The sequence below is a fragment of the Pongo abelii genome, chromosome 20, assembly GCF_028885655.2.
Source record: "Pongo abelii isolate AG06213 chromosome 20, NHGRI_mPonAbe1-v2.0_pri, whole genome shotgun sequence".
NCBI lineage: Eukaryota > Metazoa > Chordata > Mammalia > Primates > Hominidae > Pongo > Pongo abelii.
The window spans coordinates 3,643,944-3,667,993 of NC_072005.2; the positions used below are offsets into that span (position 1 = coordinate 3,643,944).

At 56.8% G+C, this 24,050-nt stretch overlaps 3 protein-coding genes across 9 annotated transcripts; 1 reads left to right on the plus strand and 2 right to left on the minus strand.

Annotated features, from left to right (window-relative positions):
• Nucleotides 1–18: 18 nt before the first annotated feature.
• Nucleotides 19–10,767, minus strand: APBA3 (amyloid beta precursor protein binding family A member 3). 5 transcript variants are annotated; one of them, XM_002828450.6, is made up of 11 exons: nucleotides 10,594–10,767; nucleotides 8,725–9,337; nucleotides 8,597–8,636; nucleotides 3,279–3,424; nucleotides 3,103–3,189; nucleotides 2,848–3,009; nucleotides 1,964–2,134; nucleotides 1,653–1,865; nucleotides 575–694; nucleotides 332–472; nucleotides 19–240 (listed from the first exon to the last, which is right to left on the minus strand). In XM_002828450.6, the coding sequence occupies exons 2-11, from the start codon at nucleotides 9,298–9,300 to the stop codon at nucleotides 169–171; spliced, it is 1,728 nt and encodes a 575-aa protein (XP_002828496.2). In that variant the 5' UTR covers nucleotides 9,301–9,337; nucleotides 10,594–10,767; the 3' UTR covers nucleotides 19–168. The 5 variants fall into 5 exon arrangements, with proteins under 5 accessions (XP_002828496.2, XP_009250874.2, XP_054395318.1 ...); XM_009252599.4 differs by lacking the exon at nucleotides 1,653–1,865 and having other exon boundaries at nucleotides 10,594–10,754; XM_054539343.2 differs by lacking the exon at nucleotides 575–694 and having other exon boundaries at nucleotides 10,594–10,754.
• On the plus strand, nucleotides 10,753–16,594 carry MRPL54 (mitochondrial ribosomal protein L54). Of its 2 annotated transcripts, none has more exons than XM_054539346.2 (4): nucleotides 10,753–10,926; nucleotides 11,592–11,869; nucleotides 14,209–14,374; nucleotides 16,298–16,594. In XM_054539346.2, the coding sequence occupies exons 2-4, from the start codon at nucleotides 11,752–11,754 to the stop codon at nucleotides 16,428–16,430; spliced, it is 417 nt and encodes a 138-aa protein (XP_054395321.2). In that variant the 5' UTR covers nucleotides 10,753–10,926; nucleotides 11,592–11,751; the 3' UTR covers nucleotides 16,431–16,594. The 2 variants fall into 2 exon arrangements, with proteins under 2 accessions (XP_054395321.2, XP_024093326.3); XM_024237558.3 differs by having other exon boundaries at nucleotides 10,782–10,926; nucleotides 11,468–11,869.
• A 1,440-nt stretch (nucleotides 16,595–18,034) lies between these two features.
• Nucleotides 18,035–21,259, minus strand: RAX2 (retina and anterior neural fold homeobox 2). 2 transcript variants are annotated; one of them, XM_002828452.5, is made up of 3 exons: nucleotides 21,194–21,259; nucleotides 20,562–20,786; nucleotides 18,035–19,985 (listed from the first exon to the last, which is right to left on the minus strand). In XM_002828452.5, exons 2-3 carry the CDS (start codon nucleotides 20,775–20,777, stop codon nucleotides 19,647–19,649), a joined length of 555 nt encoding a protein of 184 aa, XP_002828498.1. In that variant the 5' UTR covers nucleotides 20,778–20,786; nucleotides 21,194–21,259; the 3' UTR covers nucleotides 18,035–19,646. The 2 variants fall into 2 exon arrangements, with proteins under 2 accessions (XP_002828498.1, XP_009250875.3); XM_009252600.4 differs by having other exon boundaries at nucleotides 20,562–21,040.
• Nucleotides 21,260–24,050: the final 2,791 nt, after the last annotated feature.

Consider the following 24,050-nt stretch of genomic DNA (forward strand, 5'->3'; position numbering starts at 1 on the left):
TAGACCCTGATCTGAGACTTTGCCAACTGCATAAGCTTTTACTGTTTTTATATTAGGAAATCATACAGGACCAAGAACCACTGGGGTCCTGGCCAGCCAGGGCAGGCCCAGGATGGGGCTCCGGGGCCATGGAGGCGAAGGCACGGTGGCAGGCAAGGGACGAGGTGGTCACAGGTACACGGGCTGCTCCTGGCCTGTAAGGAGGCGGTATGTGGCAGCTGGCATCGTCTTGATATGCACCTGGGGAGCGGAGGCGGAACGGGGCTCAGGGCAGGCCTGGGCTCGTGGGGGATGTCGGGGCGCCCCTGGCCATCACCCACCACCCGCACACCTCGCCGTAGGCCTCGGTGAGCAGCTCGATGATGCGGGCATGTGGCGTGGCCACCACACTCTGCCCATTGATCTCAATGATGCGGTGGCCGACGCGGATGCCCCCACGCTCGGCGATGCCGCCACGGAGGAGGCTGCAGATCTGGGGGAAAAAAGAAGGGGACGGGAAAGAGGTGGGGGCTGCTCAGGGGCCATGCTCAGGGCTGCCCTACCCCCCACCCCGGGCCAGGGGCCGGGGCCTCACGATGCCATCCTCCACGCAGAAGCCCAGCTGCTCGCGGGCATGGGGCCGGTGGATGATGGCGGTGGTGACGGGTGGGCAGTGGACGATGCTGAGTATCACCGACGTCTGCGACTTCGTCTCCTGCGGGGCGGGGGCCATTGGCCTCATTCAGCTGCCGGACAGCCTGGCAGGTTGTAGCCCCCTCTGGGCCTCAGTTTACCCTCTTATAAACCAGAGACCTGGAGTCCAGGGGCTCAATTGTGGAAGACCCCTCAGATGTGGTGAACAGACTCAGGCCCGGTGGGCTTGGGGTCGAAGCTGTCTGACCCGAGTTGTATCGCTTCCTTATGGCCAAAAGCCAAGCCGACGGCTGGGCTCTCCAGGCAGGCTGCAAACGTCCGTAAGAGGCTGCATGGGCGTGCCTCATCCTGTGGCCTCATCCCTCTGACAGGGGACAGGCCCCTCCCTAGCACTGGGCCTCAGTTTCCCCATCTGAGCGACAAAGGTTAAGACCCAAAAACATGGCCAGGCACAGCGGCTCATGCCTGTAATCCCAGCACTGTGGGAGGCCAAGGCAGGTGGATCTCTTGAGGCCAGGAGTTCAAGACCAGCCTGGCCAACATAGTGAGACTCCATCTCTACAAAAAGTAAAAGAATTAGCTGGGCATGGTGGTGCACACCTGTGGTCCCAGCTACTCGGGAGGCTGAGGCAGGAGAACTGCTTGAGCCCAGGAGGTCAAGGCTGCAATGAGCCAGGTGCACCGCTGCACTCCAGCCTGGGCAAGAGAGTGAGACCTTGTCTCAAACAAACAAACCCCCGCAGAAATCAGCTGTTTCTTGTTAGAGAGAGAGTGGCCCAGCCCTGGAGCTGGGCCACCCACATTTCCATCCTGGCTCTGGTACTAGGGAGGTGCCCTGGACAAGTGGCCTCCCTTCTCCAGGCCTCAGTTTCCCCGAGGGCACACCAGTAGGCAGGACTTAAAAGTTCGACTTTGTCCCTCCTGGCTGGGCTGGAGAGACCTGGCCAGGGAGGAGACCTCTCTGGGACTCAGCTCCCCTTCCTGGGAGTGTGGGGGCCCCACCACCCCGGGAAACTCACGCGGACAGCAGCCTGGCATGCAGCCAGAGGCAGCCCCACCAGGCTGGTCCCGTTGATGGCAGTCAGGCGGTCCCCGATGCTGAGGGCCCCCGAGCGCTCGGCAGGCCCCCCATGCAGCAGGTTGGCGATGACGGCTGTGGGCAGCAGGGAGCCCCAGCCCGACTCCACCAGGGCCACGCCCAGGCCCTCCCCTCGCTGCTTCTCGAGGTGCACCTGGGACACAGAGCGGGTGTGGAGGCTGCTCGGCAGGGCCTGGTGAAGGTGCGTGCATGAGCAGGGGCCAGGCGGGGGCTGCCCAACGCCTCACTCACCTCTCGGCAGTTGTCACTGTTGGAGAAGTGGTCCAGGTCCCCGTTGTGGAGGTGGCCGGCGCCTGGGCTCGGGTGCGCGCCCACCTGGCTGGGGTCAATACCGCTTTCCCGTAGGAACTGGCTGTAGGCGGCGGCGAAGGCCTGGCCGATGGCCTGGGCAATGAGCTGGGCCTGCGGGGAGGGGCGGCGCGTCCCTGGGGTGTCCCACCCACCTCCTTCAGGTCCCCAAAGTCCCCAGGGTCCTCAGAGCTGAGCCCTCCTGGGTGAGAGTCCCAGGACACAGCCTCCTGCCCTGGGGCTTTGGGGGAGGTGGAGAGACAGCCGTATCTTGGGGAATCTACGGGGAGAAGGAAGGGGAGGGGCAGCCCTGGGCCGGGGGGACGATGAGGGAGGCAGTGGGCCTGATGGGTGGCAGGGACAGCCCAGGAGTGGGCAAGGTTTCGGGGAGTCGGCCGAGAGTCTTGGAGGCTTATGGGAGGCTGGACATGGTGGCTCACGCCTGTAATCGCAGCACTTTGGGAGGTTGCGGTGGGTGGATCGCTTGAGCCCAGGAGTTTGAGACCATGTTCACCTGGGCGACAGAGCGAGACCCTGTCTCTATAAAAAATACAAAAATTAGCCAGGCATGGTGATACCCCCGCGGTCCCAGCTACTAGGGAGGCTGAAGTGGGAGGATCGCTTGAGCCTGGAAGGTTGAGGCTGCAGTAACTATGATTGCGCCACTGCACTCCAGCCTGGGTGACAGAAGGAGACCTTGTCCCAAAAAAAAAAAGAACTAAAAAATAAGCTTATGGGAGGGAGGTTAAATGCACGGCCCAGTGAGGGAGGCGACAGTTGCAGTGAGGAGGGCCTCAGGAGGGCGGCCCCGCGCCCTGGCTGCTCACGTCCTCCGCGTAGAACACATGGCAGAGCATCTTGTAGAGGCGGCGGCCGTGGTCCTGGGGTGCCGGCCTCCGCGCCAGCCGCCGCCGCGCCATCAGCACCAGCACGCAGCCGATGTCGGCTATGTAGGAGATGGTATGCAGGGCGTGGTCCATCATGGCCTCCTGGGGGCGGGAGAGGCAGCCTGGGTGGGCTGGGGGGCCGTGCCACGCTCGATCACCCCGCCCGCATCCCTGCGGCGGGTCCCTGCCCCGTACCTGGGAGTCCGCTGTCAAGACCTTGATCCTCTTGGTGGAGACGAACAGGTCCACCTCCGTCATGGGCTGGGTCTCCCCATCGGGGGCCTGTGGGTGGCGGCGTGGGAGGTGGAGGCCCCTACAGACCCAGCCTGCAGCCCACCCGCCTGCCCGCCCGCCCCCGGCTGCCCCCTCACCTTGACACGGTCCATGGCCTCCCGGGCCTGGGCCATGCGCGTGCTGGTGGGCGGGTTCCGTTCCGACACCAGCTGGGTGGACCCCAGGTACCTGGCCCCAAATATGACACCGTCCAGGAGGTCTTCATGGTCACAGGGACCAGGCACTGAGGGCGACAGCGGAGAGGGTTGGCCCTCAGGGGCCCACTCCCACAGGCTCTGCCCCAGGGCTGCGCTCTCCGAGATGGCCGGGAGACACAGTGTTCTAGCTGGTGGCTTAGCACTCTCCAGCCAGGAAGCACAGCCCACTGTTCTAGAACCATCCAAGCAGCCCGGCCCTCACAGGTCTAGAACCTTCTGTCCATCCCTCAAGGACTCACAGGTGGGAAAAGCCAGTGAGTCCAGGCCATGGCTGGATGCAAAGCCAGATCTAGCACCCACAGATACCTTCACCCCGTGTCCCCAGAATTCCATGATCAGGCCAGAACCAGACAGTCCCACTCCTGGTTTTTTTTTTTGACATGGTCTCGCTCTGTCGCCCAGGCTGGAGCTCGGTGGTATGATCTCAGCTCACTGCAACCTCCGCTTCCCGGGTTCAAATGATTCTCCTGCCTCAGTCTCATGAGTAGCTGGGATTACAGGCACCCACCACCATGCCTGGCTAGTTTTTGTATTTTTAGTAGAGATGGGGTTTCGCCATGTTGGCCAGGCTGGTCTCAAACTCCTGACCTCAAGTGATCCTCCCGCCTTGGCCTCCTAAAGTGCTGGGATGACACGCGTGAGCCATCGTGCCCCACCCCCCACTCCTACTTCTAAACCTCCACAACATTCTAGAACCACAGTGGACCCCTGCTTCTTGGTTCTGGAATTCCCTCAATCAATCTAGAACTGGCCAGCTCTGCCCACTGTTCTAGAACTGTCTCCAGTCAGCCCAGGATAGCAGTCAGCTGTGTTCCTGGGTTGTAGAACTGCCCAGAATAGAGACAGAACTGGCTGCTTGTCTAAAATTCCCATACTGTCCAGAACCCCAGTTGGTTCTGACCTTTGATTCCAGAACTCTCTGACAGATCTCATAACAATTCTGTCAGGAGTTTTAGAAACTTATTATCACCCTAGAATCAGACTTCTCTGCTCCATGATTCCAGAACATCTTCATCACAATCACGTCAGGCAGCTCTTTCTGTGGTTCTAGAATCTCCTTCAGTAGTTCACACCTTTGGCTACACCAGGGATTCTAAGAATTACCTGACCAGTCAAGGAACAAACAATTCTGTTCCAGGAGAATTCTAGAACAGTTCTAGAATACTCCCAACCCAGCCCAGAACTACATAAAGCTTTACTTCTGGCTGGGTGCGGTGGCTCACGTCTGTAATCCCAGCCTGGCCAACATGGCCAAACCCCGTCTCTACTAAAAATACAAAAATTAGCTGGGCGTGGTGGCGCGTGCCTGTAATCCCAGCTACTTGAAAGCTGAGGCGGGAGAATCACTTGAACCCAGGAGGTGGAGGTTGCAGTGAGCCGAGGGAGATCGCGCCGCTGCACACCAGCCTGGGCGACAGAGCAAGATTCCGTCTCCAAAAACAAAAAGGAGAAAAAAAAAAAAGCTTTACTCCCATGGTTCTAGAATTCCCTGAGCTACCCAGAGCCAGACAGCTCTGCCGGTGGCCCTAGAACATTCTAACCAGTAACTACGGCTCTTTGGTTTAGAACCACAGGCGTAGGGCCCAGTTCTGAACACCCCTAAGTGAAATTCACCCTATACCACAGTCGGTTCTGCCCACTATCCTTCATGATCTGAGCATTCTGGAACAAGAGCTCCACTCTGGGGTTCTACAGAGATGTGCCATTCACTGTGGTAGCTACCAGGCACATGGATCTATCACAGACTTGAAATGTGGCTCGACTGAATAGAGATGTAAATAGAAAATACACACTAGATATCGAAGATTTAGTATGAAAAAAAGTAATTTAAGGCCAGGCATGGTGGTTCACGCCTGTAATCCCAGCACTTTGGGAGGCAGAGGCGGGCGGATCACCCGAGGTCAGGAGTTTGAGACCAGCCTGGCCAACATGGTGAAACCCTATTTCTACTAAAAATACCAAAATTAGCTGAGCCCGGTGGCAGGCGCCTGTAATCCCAGCTACTCGGGAGGCTAAGGAAGGAGAATCACTTGAACCCAGGAGGCAGAGGTTGCAGTGAGCCAAGATTGCACCACTGCACTCCAGCCTGGGCAACAGGGTGAGACTGTGTCTCAAAAAAATAAAAAAAGTAAATTAAAAATATTGATTGTATGTTGAAATAATATTTTAAATATGTTAGCTTAATTAAAATGTTATTAAAGTTAATTTCTTAGCCAGGTATGGTGGCGTACGCCTATAGTTCCAGCTACTCAGGAGGCTGAGGCGAGAGAATCGCTTGAACCTGGGAGGCGGAGGTTGCGGTGAGCTGAGATTGTGCCACTGCACTGCAGCCTGGGCGACAGAGCGAGACTCCGTCTCAGTTTAAAAAAAAAAAAGTTATTTCACCTGTTTTTAATTTTTTAATGTGGATAACTACAAAATTTTAAATCACATATGGCTCACGTTGTATTTCTATTGTAGTTCCATCTAGAACTTTCTGATTACACTATAATTGGACAGCTCTGCCCAGGGTTCTAGAACACCAGATAACTATTCCCTCCATGGTTCTAGAATTCTCCAGTCTGAGTAGAACCAGATGCCTCTGTTCACCAATTCTGAGCATTCTCATCAGCCCAGGTTCCTTTACCCTAGAAACACAGACAAAATGCCAAGCCCTGGAACTCCGTAGGTGTCACAGCTCTGCTCGATTCTAGAACCTTCTTAGAGCTATAGGTTCAAACCAGTTCTTCTCTGTACAACCACAGAAGTGTTTTTTTTTTCTTTTTTTTTTTGAGACATGGTCTCCCTGTGTCACCCAGGCTGGAGTGCAGTGGCACAATCTTAGCTCACTGCAGCTTTAAGTGATCCTCCCACCTCAGCCTCCCAAGTAGCTGGGATTACAGACCCATGCCATGTGCCCGGCTAATTTTTGGGGGGGATTTTATTTTTGTAGAGACAGGGTTTTGCTGTGTGGCCCAGGCTGGTCTCGAACTCCTAGGCTCAAGCGATCCTCCCACATCAGCCTCCCAGAGTGTTGAGATTACAGATGTGAGCCACCCTTCCTGGCCAGAACTTACTATCCAACCTATATCCTTAGGAAAGTGTAGAACACCGGCTGGTCGTGGTGGCTCACACCTGTAATCCCAGCATTTTGGGAGGCCGAGGTGGGTGGATCACAAGGTCAGGAGTTTGAGACCAGCCTGACTAAGATGGCGAAACCCCATCTCTACTAAAAATACAAAACTTAGCTGGGCACGGTGGCGGACGCCTGTAATCTCAGCTACTCAGGAGGCTGAAGCAGGAGAATCACTTGAACCCGGGCAGCAGAGGTTGAAGTGAGCTGAGACTGCACCACTGAAAAAAAAGTCCAGAACATTCCAGAGGGCCAGAAATTGTTCTTCCCACGCTTTTAGGGCAGGGATTGGCAAACATTTTCTGTAAAGGGCCAAAGAGTAAATATTTTCAGCCTTGTAGGTTGCAGGGTCTCTGCTGCAGCTACTCACCTCTGCCATTCTAACAGCAGAGCAGCTATGCACAACACACAAATAACCAAGCATGATGTGTACCAGTAGAACTTTATTTATGTACACTGAAATTTGTTTTTGTTTTTGTTTGAGACGGAGTCTCACTCTATTGCCCAGGCTGGAGTGCAATGGCGTGATCTCGGCTCATCGCAACCTCCACCTCCCGGGTTCATGTGATTCTCCTGCCTCAGCCTCCTGAGTAGCTGGGATTACAGGCATGCACCACCATGCCCGGCTAATTTTTGTATTTTTAGTAGAGACGGGGTTTCACCAATGTTGGCCAGGCTGGTCTCGAACTCCTGACCTCGTGATCTGCCCACCTCGGCCTCCCAAAGTGCTGGGATTATAGGCGTGAGCCACCGCGCTGGGCTTATGCACACTGAAATTTGAATTGCATCTTTTTATTTTTGAGATAGAGTCTCGTTCTGTTGCCAAGGCTGTAGTGCAGTGGTGTGATCTCAGCTCACCACAGTCTCGACCTCCTGGGCTCAAGAACTTCTCCCGCCTCAACCTCCTGAGTAGCTGGGACTACAGGCATGTACTGCCATGCCTGGCTAACTTTAAACATTTTTTGTAGGGATGGGGTCTTGCTACGTTGCCCAGGCTGGTCTCCAACTCCTGGGCTCAAGCGATCCTCCCAAAGAGCTGGGATTACAGGTGTCAGCCACCATATCCAGCCTAGCATATCATTTTCACATGTCAACAGATAGTATTTTTTGGCCAGGCGTGGTGGCTCAAGCTTGTAATCCCAGCACTTTGGGAGGCCAAGGCGGGTGGATCACAAGGTCAGGAGTTCAAGACCAGCCTGGCCAACACAGTGAAACCTCATCTCTACTAAAAATACAAAAATTAGCTGGGCGTGGTGGCGAGCACCTGTAATCCCAGCTACTTGGGAGGCTGAGGCAGGAGAATCGCTTGAACCCAGGAGGTGGAGGCTGCAGTGAGCCAGGATCACGCCACTGCACTCCAAGCCTGGGTGACAGACTCTGTCTCAAAAAAAAAAAAAGAAAGAAAGAAATAGTATTCTTCTTTCAATGAAAAAAAATCAATTAAAAATGCAAAGGCCACCTGGGCATGGTGGCTCACGCCTGTAATCCCAGCACTCTGGGAGGCTGAGGCAGGCAGATCGCTTGAGCTCAGGAGTTTGAAACCAGCTTGGGCAACATGGTGAAACCCCATATCTACCCAAATAAATACAAAATAAAATTAGCTGGGCGTGGTGGCACGCACCTGTAGTCTCAGCTATTTGGGAAACTGAGGTGGGAGGATCGCTTGAACCCGGGAGATGGAGGTTGCAGTGAGCTGAGATCGAGCCACTGCACTCCAGCCTGGATAACAGAAGTCATCAAAAAAAGTAAAAAAAAAAAAAGCCCCAAAACGCAAAAACCATCTTTAACTCGAGACCTACATGAGCAGGCAGTGAGTTGGGTCTGGCCCGACGATGATGATTTGCCAAGCCCGGTTCTAGAACCCAGTGCTGCCAATGGCCGAAGCTGCCCCACAGTCCCCTTCTCACTCTACCCCCTTCTCCAGGCTGGCTCTCCTCTCCCTGGCCAGCTGGGATCTGCTCAAAACCACCCTCAGAGCCTCCTGAGAACCTCGTCCTTACTGGCAAGCTGTTGCCAGGCTGGGGAGCCTGATTCTGGCTGTCTAAGGGCCTTCAGTGCCTGAGGCTAGGGTGGGCGGGACACTCACCCTCCTGCGGGGCAGGGTAGGAAGCCAGGGTCTCGGGGCTCTGGAAGAAGATAGAGGAGGGGCACGACTGAGTCCCCCTGCTTGGTTCCAGGCAGTCCAGGACACCTGGAGGGCGGGGCGGGCACTACCTGGGCACCAGCGGGTGGCTCTTCAGGTGTGACTAGAGGCACCGTCTCCAGCCAGGGTTCCGGGGAACTGCTTGAGCTCCTGCTGCCCTCCTGCTCAGCAGAGGCCCCCTCCGCCCATTCTGGGGAGTCAGAATCCTCATCTGGGTCCTCAGGGGGCTGCAACAGTCGGGGGGCAGGCTCTAGAGGCTCTTCAGGACCAGTCTGGGAAGGCGGGCATTCCTCACAGTGCAAGAGGCCCAGCAGGTCATCCCGGCCAGCTTCGGCAGACAGGAGCCCGTGGGCATCAGCAATTTTCTGGGAGGCCAGGCCGTGGCCTGTGGCAATGTGTAGGGGACAGGGGGCTCCATCTGGGGATGGGTCCACCAGATCGCCCGGCAGAGCTTCAAACTGCTGCACCAGCTCCTGAATGCTTGACTCATCAAGTTCCATCCGACTGAGGCTGCCGGGGCCTCCTGGCACAGGGTCCCACTGGCTGTCAGGGGTGAGGTCCTCGGAGGGCACAAGAATGTCCCTGGGCCCCTCCAAATCCATGGCTGGAGGCCTCGAAGGGGATCGGGAAATTGTGGGGAAGTCCATGCCTGGGCTCCAGGCTTAGGCTGGCATCTTCAGGCAGCTGAAAGAGAGAGAGTCAGCGCTGAGGTTTCGCCCGGGTACAGTGGCTCATGCTTGTAATCCCAGAATTTTGGGAGGCCCAGAAGGGCTGACTGAACCCAGGAGTTCAAGATCAGCCTGGGCAACATAACAAGACCCTCTCTCTATGAAAAATACAAAAAATTAAGGCCAGGCACAGTGGCTCACGCCTGTAATTCCCAGCACTTTGTGAGGCCGAGGCGGGCAGATCATGAGGTCAGGAATTTGAGACCAGCCTGACTAACATGGTGAAATTCCGTCTCTACTAAAAATACAAAAAATTAGCCGGGTGTGGTGGCAGGCAGCTGTAATCCCAGCTACTCAAGAGGCTGAGGCAGGAGAATTGCCTGAACCTGGGAGGCGGAGGTTGCAGTGAGCTGAGATCGCGCCATTGCACTCCAGGCTGGGCAACAGACGAGACTCTGTCTCAAACAAAACAAAAAAAAACAAAAAAAAACTAGCTAGGGGTGGTGGTGTAGGCTGTAGTCCCAGCTACTTGGGAGGCTGAGGTGGGAGGATCACCTGAGCCAGGGGAGGCAGAGGCTGCAGTGAGCCTTGATTATGCCACTGCACTCCAGCCTGGGTGACAGAGTGAGGCCCTGTCTTAAAAAAAAAAACAACAAACAAACAAACCCGAAAAACAAAAAACTTGAGGTTTCCCGGGTGCCTATCCGGTGCTAGGCTCTAGCTGGGTACTGTTCATACAGGGCACGTAATTTAATCCCCACTAACCCTTGCAAGGAAGTTAGGATTCCCATTTTACAGATGAAGAAACTGAGGCACAGAATAGGGAGGTGTGAGGCAAGTGGCTTCCCGAGCCCCTGTGTCATCCCAGACTTCTCTCAACTAATGGAGTCTGTTCACTCCAGCCCTGGTTCTTCCAGGTCCTCCTCCCTCGAGACGCGGAACCCAGGCTGGAGACCCAGACCTCACACCCTGACTCTACAGACTGGTCAGAGGCAGGTCCCCAAGACCCCAGACCCAAGACCCCAGTCCCATGACCTCAACCCCCAATACTTCCATCCAGAACTTAGACCCAGGACCCTGGACTTAATACCAGAGACCCAAGACGCCATAAGGCGGACCCCAGTCTCCAAACCTCCAATGCTACCCCAAGATCGACTCCAGACTCAGACCCCGACTTCAGGACCCAGCCCCAAGTCCAGACCCTAGTCCGCCCTCAGACCGAAGACCTCAAGCGCCGACTCAGACCGCGCTCTGCACCTCGAGGACACTCACTTCCCAAATCGAGGCCGCCTCAGCCCCGCGCAGCCTCCAGGACCCCGCGCCCCACGGACGGCCCCGACATAGCCCGGGCAGCGCACCCCAGAAGGCGCAGCTCGGGGATTCCCGGTCCCGGCGCCTGCTCCTCGATCCGCGCAGCGCCCTGGCCCATTGAGCATGCGCGGCCTCGCGAGGCCTGCTGGGAAATGTAGTTCTCCCAGCCAGTCTCGCCACGCGGGGGCGCTGGGACAACGGCAGGTGTTGGAGCCGGGGTTCGAATCCCAGGCTTCCCGGCCCGCAGACTGCCCTGGCTGGCCCCAGGACCTGTTTCTTCTCCTGCAAAATAGGGTTAATAATCACTGCCTGGCTCTGGGGGCTGTGTTCATTATTCCAAAGGATGGCAGATAGGGAGAAGTGGGGTTGGGAAATATTAAAGAAGTGTGAGATGTGGTTTCCTTGGGACCTTGAGGCACCGGAAAAGTCGTGGAGACCCTGTTGAAGACGGACTTCCGGTTTGGCTCACAGTAGGGAGACAGATTGGTGCACCATGGATTTGGGGTCGGCCTGGGAACTTTACCTCTGAGAACTCAGTTTCCTCACTATAAGCTGGGGAAAAAATAGTACCTACCTCCTAATTGTGAGGATTAAATTAGATCAAGCGGGTTAAGGATTTAGCAGTAGTAGAGCTGGAAAAGAATATATAAAATATATATTATTAATTTATATATTATATATAAAACATACTATATATTATATGTATTGTATAACATATACTATATGTTATATATAATAATGTTAAAAATATAATGTTATAAAAATTAACAGTGATTAGACTCCAGCCCTACTGGACTATATTAGACTCATTGTTAATCTTTTTTTAACTTTAAAGCTTTGAATAATTACTCATTGGATGGAATCAGGAACATATAAAGTGTGATATTTTTAGTAAATGTTATGTAATTGAAGAAGGGCAAGAAGTCAATGAAATATCCCTTGAACGCCTCCTCCTACAGTAACTGTACGTCCACAAAAGTCTAAAGAAATCATCATAGATTATGAAAGCTTGGGAGACTACATTCCCCAGACACCTCCACGGGGCCTACAACTCCCAAGCACCCTTGGGCCACGGACGTCTTCCGGAAACGTGCACGTGCAAGCTGCCCGCAATACGTCATGGCGACCAAACGCCTTTTCGGGGCTACCCGGACGTGGGCCGGCTGGGGGGCCCGGGAGCTCCTAAACCCCGCCACTTCCGTAAGACTCCTAGCCCGGGATTATGCCAAGAAACCAGGTGAGCTGGGTTAAGAGGAACCAAATGGGAACGGTGGGTGCACTGAGGAATTGACAGTGCGCAGACGGTGGTTGGGAAGGTAGTGCTAGAACTAATGCGCAAGCGCAGAGAGGCGGATGTCAGGCTATATGCGCAGGCGCAGTTTGAGGGACCCAGCGCCGCTTGGTGCTCGGGCGTCTGGCTCGGAGATACTTTAGCGATTGGACCCAGGGCGCAGGCGCCAGCTTGGGGCGGAGCTGCCTGGGAGGAGGATGTGGGTTACGTGGAGCCCACGCGTTTCACTGCGCAGGCGCGGGTTGGAAGGGATTTGAGGGGACTCTGGGGAGGTCATGAACTTGGGTTCCAGTTCTGTTTCTCTGCCTGCCTCCAAATCGCTGGGAGACCTTGGCCAATACGTTACCAAAAATTCAAAGAAATTAAGGAGCCCATTTAATTAGCCACTTCAGCAAGAACAAAACAAGGTTATTAAGGTTTAGCTGGATACAGCCTTGCCTGATCTCCTTTGTTGAAAGGGGGAAATTGTCCGATGTGCGGCTTTAAAGACAGACACATAGCAGACAAAATATAACTTGAATGACTTGGTCATTCCAAGCATCGGTGTTACTTAATGTTATGTCCAAATCCCACTTAAAGTTGCTTAATGCTATGTCCAAATCCCACTTTAAAGTGATTTTGAGGCCAGGCACGGTGGCTCACACCTTTATTCCCAGCACTTTGGGAGGCCAAGGAGGGAGGATCGATCCCTTGAACCCAGGAGTTCGAGACCAGCCTGGGCAACATAGCAGGACCCTGTTTGTATTTAAAAAAAAAAATTGCCTGGCGCGGTAGCTCACGCCTGTAATCCCAGCACTTTGGGAGGCTGATGCAGGTGGATCACGAGGTCAGGAATTCAAGATCAGCCTGACCAACATGGTGAAACCCTAGCTCTACTAAAAATACAAAAATTAGCGGGGCGTGGTGGCACATGTCTGTAATCCCAGCTACTCAGGAGGCTGAGGCAGGAGAACTGCTTGAACCCGGGAGGCGGAGGTTGCAGTGAGCCGAGATCACGCCACTGCACTCCAGCCTGGGCGACACAGTGAGACTCTGTCTCAAAATAAATAAATAAATAAAAATAAGTGGGGCATGGTGGCTCACAACTGTGATATCAGCTACTTGGGAGGCTGAGGCAGGAGGATCACTTGAGCCTGGGAGTTTGAAGCTGCAGTGAGCCATGATTGCGCCCCTGCCCTCCAGCCTGGGCTTTTATTTTTTATTTTTTTATTTTCTTCAGACGGAGTCTCGCTCTGTCGCCCAGGCTGGAGTGTGCAGTGGCGCAATCTCGGCTCACTGCAAGCTCCGCCTCCTGGGTTCACACCATTCTCCTGCCTCAGCCTCCCGAGTAGCTGGGACCACAGGTGCCCGCCACCACGCCCGGCTAATTTTTTTGTATTTTTAGTAGAGACGGAATTTCACCATGTTAGCCAGGATGGTCTCGACCTCCTGACCTTTTGATCCGTCTGCCTTGGCCTCCCAAAGAGCTGGGATTACAGGCATGAGCCACCACGCCTGGCCGGGCCGTCTTTAGTTTTTAATTTTTTAGATTTTTTATTTTTTTGAGATGGAATCTTGCTCTGTAACAGAACCTAGGCTGGAGTGCAGTGATGCGATCTCGGCTCAGTGCAACCTCCGCCTCCCGGGTTCAAGTGATTCTCCTGCCTCAGCCTCCCGAGTTAGCTGGGATCACAGGCATACGCCACCATGCCCAGCTAATTTTTTTTTGTATTTTTAGTAGAGACAAGTTTTCACCATGTTGACCAGGCTGGTCTTAAACTCACCTGACCTCAGGTGATCTGCCCACCTCAGCCTCCCAGAGTGCTGGGATTACAGGTGTGAGCCACTATGCCTGGCTGAGACCCTGTCTTTAAAAAAAAGTTTTGAGTGGCCGGGCATGGTGGCTCACGCCTGTAATCCCAACACTTTGGGAGGTCAAGGCGGGCGGATCACGAGGTCAGGAGATCGAGACCATCCTGGCTAACATGGTGAAACCCTGTCTCTACTAAAACTGCAAAAAAATTAGCCAGGCATGGTGGTGGGCGCCTGTAGTCCCAGCTACTGTCTGAGGCAGGAGAATGGCTTGAACTTGGGAGGCAGAGCTTGCAGTGATCCGAGATTGTGCCACTGCACTCCACCTGGGTGACAGAGCGAGACTCCGTCTCAAAAAAAAAAAAAAAAGAAATTTTGAGTGTAGCAGAGTCCAGCCAGGGGCAGAGGCCACCTGGGACAGGGGGTTCTGTGAGGGAAGTTTGGCTTCCAGGGGAGGGGCTGGGCTGAAATGACTCTCCCTCTCCTCTCCGAAGTTATGAAGGGGGCCAAATCGGGAAAAGGTGCAGTGGCCAGCGAGGCCCTCAAGGACCCTGACGTATGCACAGATCCTGTCCGGCTCACCACATATGCCATGGGCGTCAACATCTACAAGGAAGGGCAGGATGTACCCCTGAAACCAGATGCTGAGTACCCTGAATGGTGAGTAGGCCAGGCTGTGTCATCCTGCACTGACTATTCCTTCCTCCGCCCCAGGAGGACCCCTTCCCGGAGAGGCGGATCCCCACTCCAGCCGGGAGCCTAATGGTCACACCTGCCCATCCTGGCTTCAGGGCAGGGGGCTTCAGGGCTCTGCGCCTGGGTGGTCCCATCTGTAACGGGGTGATGGGACCCATCTCTCCCTCAGAGGGCTGTGAGGAATTCATGAGATTAGAACACATGTCAAGTACCTAAAACAATGCTCTTTTTTCTTAAGCAAATACTTTAAAAAATTTTTTTTCAGGCTGGGCTCTGTGGCTCACACCTGTAATCCTGGCACTTTGGGAGGCGAGGCGTTTGGATCACCTGAGGTCAAGAGTTCGAGACCAGCCTGGCCAACATGGTGAAACCTCGTCTCTACTAAAAATATAAAAATTAGCCGGGTGTGATGGCTCATGCCTGTAGTCCCAGTTACTTGGGAGGCTGAGGCACGAGAATTGCTTGAGCCTGGAAGGCGGAGCTTGCAGTGAGCTGAGATCACGCCACTGTACTCCAGCCTGGGCAACAGAGGGAGACTTGGTCTCAAAAAAAAAAAAAAAAAAAAAAAAATTTTTTTCTTCACCCAGTCTGGAATGCAGTCATGTGGTCTTGGCTCACTGCAACCTCTGCCTCCTGGGTTCAAGCAGTTCTCCTGCTTCAGCCTCCAGAGTAGCTGAGATTACAGGCATGCGCCACCATGCCTGGCTAATTTTTTTTTTTTTTTTTTGACACGGAGTTTTGCTCTTGTCGCCCAGGCTAAAGTGCAGTGGTGTGATCTCGGCTCACTGCAACCTCCGCCTCCCAGGTTCAAATGATTCTCCTGCCTCAGCCTCCCTAGTAGCTGGGATTACAGGTGCCTGCCGTCACACCCAGCTAATTTTTGTATTTTTAGTAGAGACAGGGTTTCACCATGTTTGCCAGGCTGGTCTCGAACTCCTGATAACCTCATGATCCGCCCGCCCTGGCCTCCCAAAGTGCTGGGATTACAGGTGTGAGCCACCACGCCTGGCCTAATTTTGTATTTTTAGTAGAGACGGGGTTTCTCCCTGTTGGCCAGGCTGGCCTTGAACTCCTGACCTCAGGTGATCCGCCCACCTCGGCCTCCCAAAGTGCTGGGAGTACAGGCGTGAGCTGCCGCGCCCGTCCTGCAAATACTCACTGACCACTGACTGCACGTCAGGCCCTGCTCCAGGCTTGAGGGATACAGAAGGGCTCGAAACAGACACAAGTGCCCACCCTGGCGGAGCTAGCTGGGGAGGCAGACAGGAAGCAGGAAGTCAGGCAGCTGTGGTGGCGACACTTCCGGGAAGAGGGCAGGAGAATGAGGGACAGAGCCGGGGTGTTTGGCTGCTCTAGTTTGAGGTTTGGGGGACACAGAAGCCAAGACAGGTGTGGGTGGAAGGGGCTTTCCAGGCAGCGGGCACAGCCTGTGCAAAGGCCCCGGGGCAGGACTGCACCTGGTGTGCTGGAGGAACAGCGGGGAGGCCTGTGTGGAGCAGAGTGAGGAGGGCGAGAGAGGGAGGAGGCAAGGCAGGGCTGTGGGCTGCAGGAAGGGTCCTGCTGTGGCCCCAAGCTGATCTGAAGGCTGGGGAGGGTCAGGACGGCTGAGCAAGTGGGGGCGGGTGGCATGATGTGGACAGCGATGGGGGGCAGGAGAGGGCTTGGCGTGTGCCAGCCTCAGATGTGCCATTGGGATGGGGTTGGCTCCATTGCTGCTTGGCCAGGGACCCACCCAGCCCAGGGTCGGGGAGGGACCACCCTGAGATCATGCAGCCAACCAGTGGGCCTGGGACCCAGCCCCGTCGCCACCTCTGCCCGAGGCGCCCAGGACACCAGGGAGCCCAGGGGTCACCGCGTAGCTCTGATTCCTGCCTGTACCCCCGTCAGGCTGTTCGAGATGAACTTGGGTCCCCCAAAGACCCTGGAGGAGCTGGACCCCGAGAGCCGGGAGTACTGGCGGCTGCTGCGGAAACAGAACATCTGGCGCCACAACCGGCTGGGCAAGAACAAGAAGTTGTAGCGTGGTGGGCCCGGCACCCCGACCCCCGCACCGAGGACTTGCCGTTTTCCCGGAGGACGTGGACTTTTGTGAGACAAGAGGCAGCTCCCCAACCTGGGTTTCCATGTGACCCCACAGTGGGGCTGGACCAGGGCCCTGGAGGCCAATAAAGACCTTACTGGGTAGACCCTGTTTCCCCTTGGTATTGTCTGGCTTCGGCCTGGCGGGAAGTGGGCCCCTCAGACCCCAGAGATCCCAGACTCCACCCCAGCCAGTGGCAGGCCGTCTGCAGGTCCCCTGTGCCTCTGGCCCTTGGTGGGCTTCTCTCCCCAACTCTTAGAATTCCTGACACTGTTCACAAGGCCCCGGCCCCAGATCTCAAGTTGCTGGGTGAGGGGGTGTCCTAGCTAAGCCACTCTTGGTTGCAAGGGACTCAAACCTAACGCAAGCCGTCAGAGTCAGAAAAGAGGCTTTATGAGCTTCAAGAACAGAGATGTCTGGGGGGTAGCAGTGTGGCTTCAGGTGTGGCTGGATCCAGGTATTCAGACCCGAGTCTCTCTCCATCTCAGGGTCCTTGGGTCCCCCAGGGGCTGGCACTCATGGGCAGGGTAGCCCCAGGGCTCCTGGCCGACATCCCCACCAGCGCAGCAAGTAGAATCAGAGGGAAGGGACTGCCCCTTCCTTCCTGCCACAGTTACAGCGTGGTCCTCGCTGGCCTATCCCTGGAGCCCAGGGGCTTGGGCCTTCCTTCCCCACCCCCAAGTCCTCTGTCCACTCCACTGGAGCCCAGGTCTCAACCTCCGCCCCCAGTCCACCCTCTGGAATCAGCTTTCGGCACCCTGACCGTGACCCACAGCCTGGTTGAGGACTGGCCTTCCTGCAGTCCCAACTCCTGCCCTGCCTGGCTGTGATGAGGGATCGATGGGGTGGGATCGCGAGGGCTGGAGTCCACCGGATTGGAGGAGGCTGAGGGTGACACCTAGTTAGGGAGTGATGGGGCCTCTTGGTGAGGGTAGATCACCTCATGGACCCCACATCCTGCAAAACCCCCAAGGGTCATGCCCTCGGCCCCACCCTTGCCACAGCAGCCCCACCCATGCCTAGGTGGGTGCCCTGGGGGATTTGGACTGGGCTTACCCACCCTCCGGCTTCCTCTATCCACAAGCTGGATGGGCGGGGCGGGGACCCGAGGCTAATTCTGCCCGTCCCAGGGAAACCCTAACCTTCATCCTCTTAGGGGACTCTAGAGTGGAGCGGATTACCGCGCACCTGCTGTCCCCGGTGGCCTCCCTGGGCAAGCGGGGGTGTTAGCGCGTCTTGTCTCGCACTCATCGCAGGTGGTGCCAGCCCTGTTCCCACCCTCCTGTTGTTCCCCAAGGTTCTGAGGGTAAAAATCAAAGTTATAACAGCCACTGGCCCTGCCTGGCCTCTCCGTCACCTCCCTCCTCCCCTTCCTCACTCTGCTCCAGCAGCATGGGCCTCCTTGCTATTCTTCCGATGCACCAGGTGTGGTCCTGCCCCAGGGCCTTTGCTCAGTCTGTGCGTCTGCCCAGCCCCCTCCTCCCCTAGACCTTCTCCCTCCCGCCTCCGGTCTCTACCTTCATGCCAGCCTCCCCTCCTCCAGAACTCCCTATTAAAATTGCAGCCCCTGCCACACTCCGCATCTGCCTTTCCTGTTTTTTTGTTTTTTTTTTTTCTCCCTATCGCTTATCACTGTCTGAAGTCTTTCGTTTTAGATTTGTTTTTTATTTGTTTTGAGTCAGGGTCTGGCTCTGTTGCACAGGCTGGAGTGCAGCGGTGTGATCACAGCTCCCTGCAGCCTCGACCTTCTGGGCTCAAGCGATCCTCTTGCCTCAGCTTCTTGGGTAGCTGGGATGACAGGTGTGCACCACTACACCTGGCACATTTTAAAAATGTTTGTGGAGATGGGGTCTTGCTGTGTCACCCCGGCTGGTCTCAAGCAATCCTCCCACCTCAGCCTCCCAAAGCACTGGGATTACAGGTGTGAGCCACCGCACCTGGCCTGGTTTAGCTTTAAAAACAAAAATCTTTCTTGTGCTTACTGCCACGTCCCCAGTGCCTGGTGCACGGTGACACTGGGTGATGGCTGGGCGTTGGGCCACAGGACTGGTGTGTGAGGTGCCACCTAGAGATGGGGTGCCCCGGTGATCTGGGAGTGATCTGGGGAGCCCGGGCTGGAGACGGGGAGGGTAGCTACTGCAGCTCCTGCCCTGGTGCCACACTTCTGTGGCCCAGGGGGTGGCCCTGGCCCAGGCTGTCCCATCCCATGGCTCAGGGCCCTCCTGCTGCACTGGGCCAGCTGTGCTTGCCAGTCCCAGCGGGTTCTTGGCCCCGCGACAGCCTCCTTGCTCAGAGCTCTTGAGCAATGCAACTGGGTTGGACAGAGCAGATGCTGGCCATGCCTCCGCAGGGGACATGCACGGGGCCTGGGGTCTGTGGGGACGTGAGGAACGGGCTGACGATGACGACACGCCCAGCATCAGCCCGCCTCCACACAAGGGGCCCACCCTCCCTCCAGAACCTGTCGCTGTGCCCCGGACGGTAGGACTGGTGATGGGTCTGAAAGGCAGCTCCATCCACTCCTGGCCCTGCAACCTTGGGGACCTGGCTTCCTGCCTGAGCCCCGGTTTCCCTCTCTGTAGAATGGGCTGACAGCTGTGCCCGAGGTCCAGGGCGCAACGGAGAGGGGAGCGCTCACATGGCGGGTGCACGGGGAGAGGAGACCAGGCTCGTGGGAGCTGCTGCTGTTTGTTATTTCCGGGGGACTGGGAGCCTGGAGAGTGGGCAGCTCTGCTGATGGGGATTAGGAGCAGCAGAGAGATTCACACTCATCTCCCAGAGTCAGCGGCCCCACCACCCACAGCCTCGCAGCCCACGAACCTCAGAGGCCCCCACGCCCAATTAACAGACGGGAGACTGAGGCCTCAGGAGGGGAGGAGGGCCCTGCCCGTGGCCTGAGAAATATTTGGGTCACCTCCTCCCTGACACTGGGGGCCGGTCCGCTGCCAGCAGGACGGGTGGTGATGGGGTGGGGGACGGGATGGGGGCAGGGGACCCAGCAGCCTGTCTCTCAGGTCCCGCTCCCCAGTGGTGGTGGCCTGGCCTGACCACGGTTGCTCCATGACCTTCGCCTAGGCCAAGGCGTGGTGGCTGTCACCAGGGCACGTCCCGGGTTCTCGGGTCGGGCGGAGGAGGGGGGCCGGGAGGGCGGCAGGCTCAGGCCGGCGGCCAGGCCCTTTCCAGAGCCTGTGCGTGTTCCTTGGCCAGCAGCCGCAGGGACGCCTCCTCCAGGGCGAAGCCATCTGCGAAGGTGGGACCAAAGGCATGAGGCCCGAAGGACGCTTGCAGCCCCGGGCCCGGGCCCAGGAGGCGGGGGAGGCCTGGCATGGCCTGCGGTCCGGGGCCCAACCAGGGCTCCAGGGGCAGCGACATGGCTGGGGGGCGAGCGAACGGCAGCGCTGGGGCCTCGGGGAGTCTCGGAGCTGCCACGGCACCCGAGCCTGACTCCAGCCGCTCCTGGCGACGCCACTTGGCCCGGCGGTTCTGGAACCACACCTGGAGGGTGCGAGAGGGAAGGGGGGTTGCTGTGAGCTCAGCTGCTCCCTGCCACTCCTTGGAGCCCCTGTGCACACCCCAGCCCTGGGGGTTCTGCCTCCCGTCTGACCCGACTCCCACCTGCTGCTTCGCTGTTCCGCCCCAAGAAGGCGAGGATCTCCGAAGTGTTCCCTAAGCCCAGGCTCCCCTCCAACTCCTCACTCCCCTCCTTGGCCTCCCTTGGCCCTTAGCAAGTAGCCTGAGCTGCCCAACCTGGCATTCAAGGCCTTCAAAAGCGTTGTTACCCACATCATTGTCTGCCTCTTCCTTCACCCGCTTCACGCCCGGCTCAAGGGAAACGCCGCCAACTTAACCCCTCCACATCTTTGCACACACTGTTGAGGATGCCTAGAAAAACACCCCTTTTCCTTCCCAGCTGGCACACTCCTACTCAAATGTCAAAACCTCAGCTCCCACACCCCCTCTTCCAGGAAGGCTTCCTAGCTTCTCTTCTGCTCTTGTGCCGGGAGGGTCAGGATCTTGCTTCACTTCCCTCCCCAGGTTGCAAAAGATGTGTGTGTTGGGGGGTGCCCTCACCTGCACGCGCACCTCAGGTAGGTGCACCTTGGCCGCCAGCTCCTCACGGCTGTACACATCCGGGTAGTGAGAGGCCTCGAACGCCCGCTCCAGCTGGTGCAGCTGGTAGGTGGTGAAGGTGGTGCGGTTCCTCCGGTGCTTCTTCTTGGGGGCCTCCTCGCCCGGCCCCAGACCCCCACCCTCGGCTGCCGGCCCCTCGCCCGGGCTCAGGAACATGGCTCCCACCTGGCGGGACGGCAGCAGGACAGATGGCGGGGAGACGGCCGGGGGGGCTACCGGCAGGCACAGGGCAGGGGAGCCCCAGGCTTGCCTCCCGGCTCCGGGGAAATCTGTTCCCTCCACTGGGGCCGGCATGCGCTCTGCATCCCCGGGCTGTCCTCCTCGGGCTTGGGGGGGTCTCCTGCTGTGCCTCTGTCTGCTCTTCCTTCTCTCTGTGTGTGTCACCGTCCCTGTTTTCCCCTCTCTGTGGCTGTCACGGCCTGTGTGTGTGTGTGGCGGGGGGTGGGGGTCAAGGATGCCCCCCTCCCCATCAAGGAAGGCAGGATCCCTTCTCACGCCCTAAGCCCTCCCTGGGGGGATCTCTGCCCCCACCACCTCCTACCCAGGCCCACCAGTGCGCACCCCGCACTCACCGCCCACGGCAGCCCCTCCGTCGATCTCCACGAGGCACCTGCCCCAGCGGGCCCGGCGCCGTGTCTGCTGTGGCCTGGCCCCGCCAGACCCGAGCCAGGTCGGGGTTGGGTGGGGGAGGATTAGCTCAAGGTGATTAATTGAGGCGGCCCCTCCCACTCGGTCCTGGGCTGTTCTGGGCCGGGAGGAAGGGCAGGGTGGGTGGAGGGCTGGGGCTCGAAGTGGGTGGCTGGGGAGATAGTCTTACAGGCTCCACTGCCCCTTGCCATAAGATGCCAAGGGCCTCTCCCTCTCTGGGCCTCAGTTTCCCTGGCTATAAAACTGCCACCCTAGGACCTACCCTGGGGGGATTTCAGCTTCTCAGAGCATCGCACAGAAATTGGCATACAGGGGGCACTTAATGAATGCCCACTGTTAATATTTTTATCTGCTGGGGGCAGAAAAAGGTGTCTTAGAATTCACAGATGTCAGAGGCGGTTGGGGAAGCTGAGGTCCAGAGGTGAAGGCACTGCAGTTGGCTCCTCTGGACACAAGGGGTAGGGACCCTTTTAGCTGGGTCTTGAGGTATGAATAGAAGTTCACCATTCACAGCCAGGCGCAGTGGCTCACGCCTGTAACCCCAGCACTTTGGGAGGCCGAGGCGGGTGGATCACCTGAGATCATGAGTTTGAGACCAGCCTGGCCAACATGGCAAAACCCTGTCTACTAAAAATACAAAAATTAGCCGGGCGTGGTGGTGGGTGCCTATAAATCCCAGCTACTTGGGAGGCTGAGGCAGGAGAATTGCTTGAACCTGGTGGGGTGGAGCTTGCAATGAGCCAAGATCGTGCCATTGCACTCCAGCCTGGGCGACAGAGTGAAACTCCGTCTCAAAAAAAAAAAACAAAAACCACCAACAACAAAAAAGAAAAACAGAAGTTCACCATTCAATAAACATTTATTGAGCACTTACTGTGTACCAGGTACTGCTCACAGCAGTAGTGACCAAAACAGACAGAAGTCACGGGGCTGACTTTCTAGCAGGGCAGACACAACCAACGACTGTTAAAATGCAGAGCATGGCCAATAGCCACGAGCCTAGGGAGAAAACCCACAGGGGAGGGGCCTGTGGGGGCAAGGTGGGTTGCTATTTCATTTAGTTTTAGTTTTTTGTTTTTTTTTTTTGAGACAGAGTCCCACTCTGTCGCCCAGGCTGGAGTGCAGTGGCGAGATCTCAGCTCACTGCAACCTCCGCCTCCTAGGTTCAAGCAATTCTCCTGCCTCAGCCTCCTGAGTAGCTGGGATTACAGACACCTGCAACCACGCCTGGCTAATTTTTGTATTTTTTAGTAGAGACAGGGTTTCGCTATCTTGGCCAAGCTGGTCTTGAACTCCTGACCTCATGATCCACCCACCTTGGCCTCCCAAAGTGCTGGGACTACAGGTGTGAGCCACCCCGCCTGGCCTATTTTTGTTTTTTTGAGAAGGAGTCTCACTCTGTTGCCTAGGCTGGAGTGCAGTGGTGAGGTCTCGGCTCACTGCAACCTCCGCCTCCCAGGTTCAAGTGATTCTCCTGCCTCAGCCTCCCGAGTAGCTCGGATTACAGGTGCACCACCACGCCCAGGTAATTTTTGTATTTTTACTGAAGATGGGGTTTCACTGTGTTGGCCAGGCTGGTGCCTGAACTCCTGACCTCAGGTGATCCACTTGCCTCAGCCTCCCATAGTGCAGGAGTTCCAGGCGTGAGCCACCATGACCAGTCAGGTTGCTGTGTTAAGCAAGGTGGTGAGAATGGAAGATGGAGTGCAAAGCCGCAAGTTCTGGACACATGGGGTGTGAAGGATGGAGTGCTGGGGAACCATGGGAGGTTGTGAAGCAGGGACACAGTGGCATTTTATACAAACATCAATGATGAGCAGCTGAGAAACCAGGGGCAGGTGCCAGGGAGGCGAGGCTACAGGGTCTGGTCAGGCCAAGGGCCGGGGGGATGGGGAGGACAGAAGGGTGGGGGTAGCGATTCCAGAGGAAGGAAGTTGGAGAGGGGCAGGGTGTGGGCGTGGAGGTGCAAGGGTGTTGCCCAGGCCCATTCTGGGCTGCGAGGTGGGACTGTTTCAGAGGCGGAGGCCTGAGAGGTGGAGTGGGCTCCAGGGGAAGCCCCAGAGACCAGTGCCCCCCAAGTCCAAGGAACCAGGGGCCTCAGGCAGGGGAGCGCCCTGGATATGGAAAGGAGAGGGTACTCCAGGGACAGTGGGAAGGGGAGATGAGGGGAGGCCTGATTTAGTGACACAGAGGACAGGGGGGAGGTGACTGCAGTGGAGTGAGGGGGAGACTCAGGCCTGTGGATGGGCGAAGGGGCCAGTGCAAAGTGAACTAGAGATCCTTCCGGAATGTTGGCATGTTGGCTTTGAAGGGAGAGACACACAAAGAGAGACAGAGACAGAGTAAGGCGTGACACACACACACACACACACACACACACACACACACACACACACACACACACAAGAAACCAGTTGCCCAGGCCCCAGAGGAGACCCGGTCGGATCCCAGGGGGCAGGTGGCTTCGGCCCAGGATCTGGGTGTAGCTCCCCCATCCCAGGGGCCAAGTTCAGGTGGGCAAGGTGAAGAGGCACACAGGGGTTCAATCCCGGGCCAGAGGGGCGGCTGCAGCTTCTGAGGCTCCAGGTGCCTCACCTGGCCTCAGCTGCCCGTCAGCAAGGTGGGCCCACCAGGCTCTGTGTCCAGGGTGGAGCCAGGCTTGTCGCCCATCAAGGGACAGGGCTGCAGGGTGGGGAGAGAGAATTCCCCTGATCGCTTCATCACTTTAGAGCACTAACGAGCTGCTTCAGGTCTCAGGCCCCAATTAGCTAATTGGCCAGT

Bases quoted from the DNA above. Each gene is read 5' to 3' on its own strand.
- APBA3 (XM_002828450.6), bottom strand. From the start codon at position 9,300: ATGGACTTCCCCACAATTTCCCGATCCCCTTCGAGGCCTCCAGCCATG. The intron at 8,637-8,724 runs GTAGTGCCCGCC...ATCTTCTTCCAG, and splicing joins AGCCACCCGCTGGTGCCCAG to AGCCCCGAGACCCTGGCTTC. The intron at 1,866-1,963 runs GTGAGTGAGGCG...TCTGTGTCCCAG, and splicing joins ACAGTGACAACTGCCGAGAG to GTGCACCTCGAGAAGCAGCG.
- MRPL54 (XM_054539346.2), top strand. From the start codon at position 11,752: ATGGCGACCAAACGCCTTTTCGGGGCTACCCGGACGTGGGCCGGCTGG. The intron at 11,870-14,208 runs GTGAGCTGGGTT...TCCTCTCCGAAG, and splicing joins GGATTATGCCAAGAAACCAG to TTATGAAGGGGGCCAAATCG. The intron at 14,375-16,297 runs GTGAGTAGGCCA...TACCCCCGTCAG, and splicing joins GATGCTGAGTACCCTGAATG to GCTGTTCGAGATGAACTTGG.
- RAX2 (XM_009252600.4), bottom strand. From the start codon at position 20,915: ATGCCGGCCCCAGTGGAGGGAACAGATTTCCCCGGAGCCGGGAGGCAA. The intron at 19,986-20,561 runs GTGAGGGCACCC...CGCACCCTCCAG, and splicing joins TACCTGAGGTGCGCGTGCAG to GTGTGGTTCCAGAACCGCCG.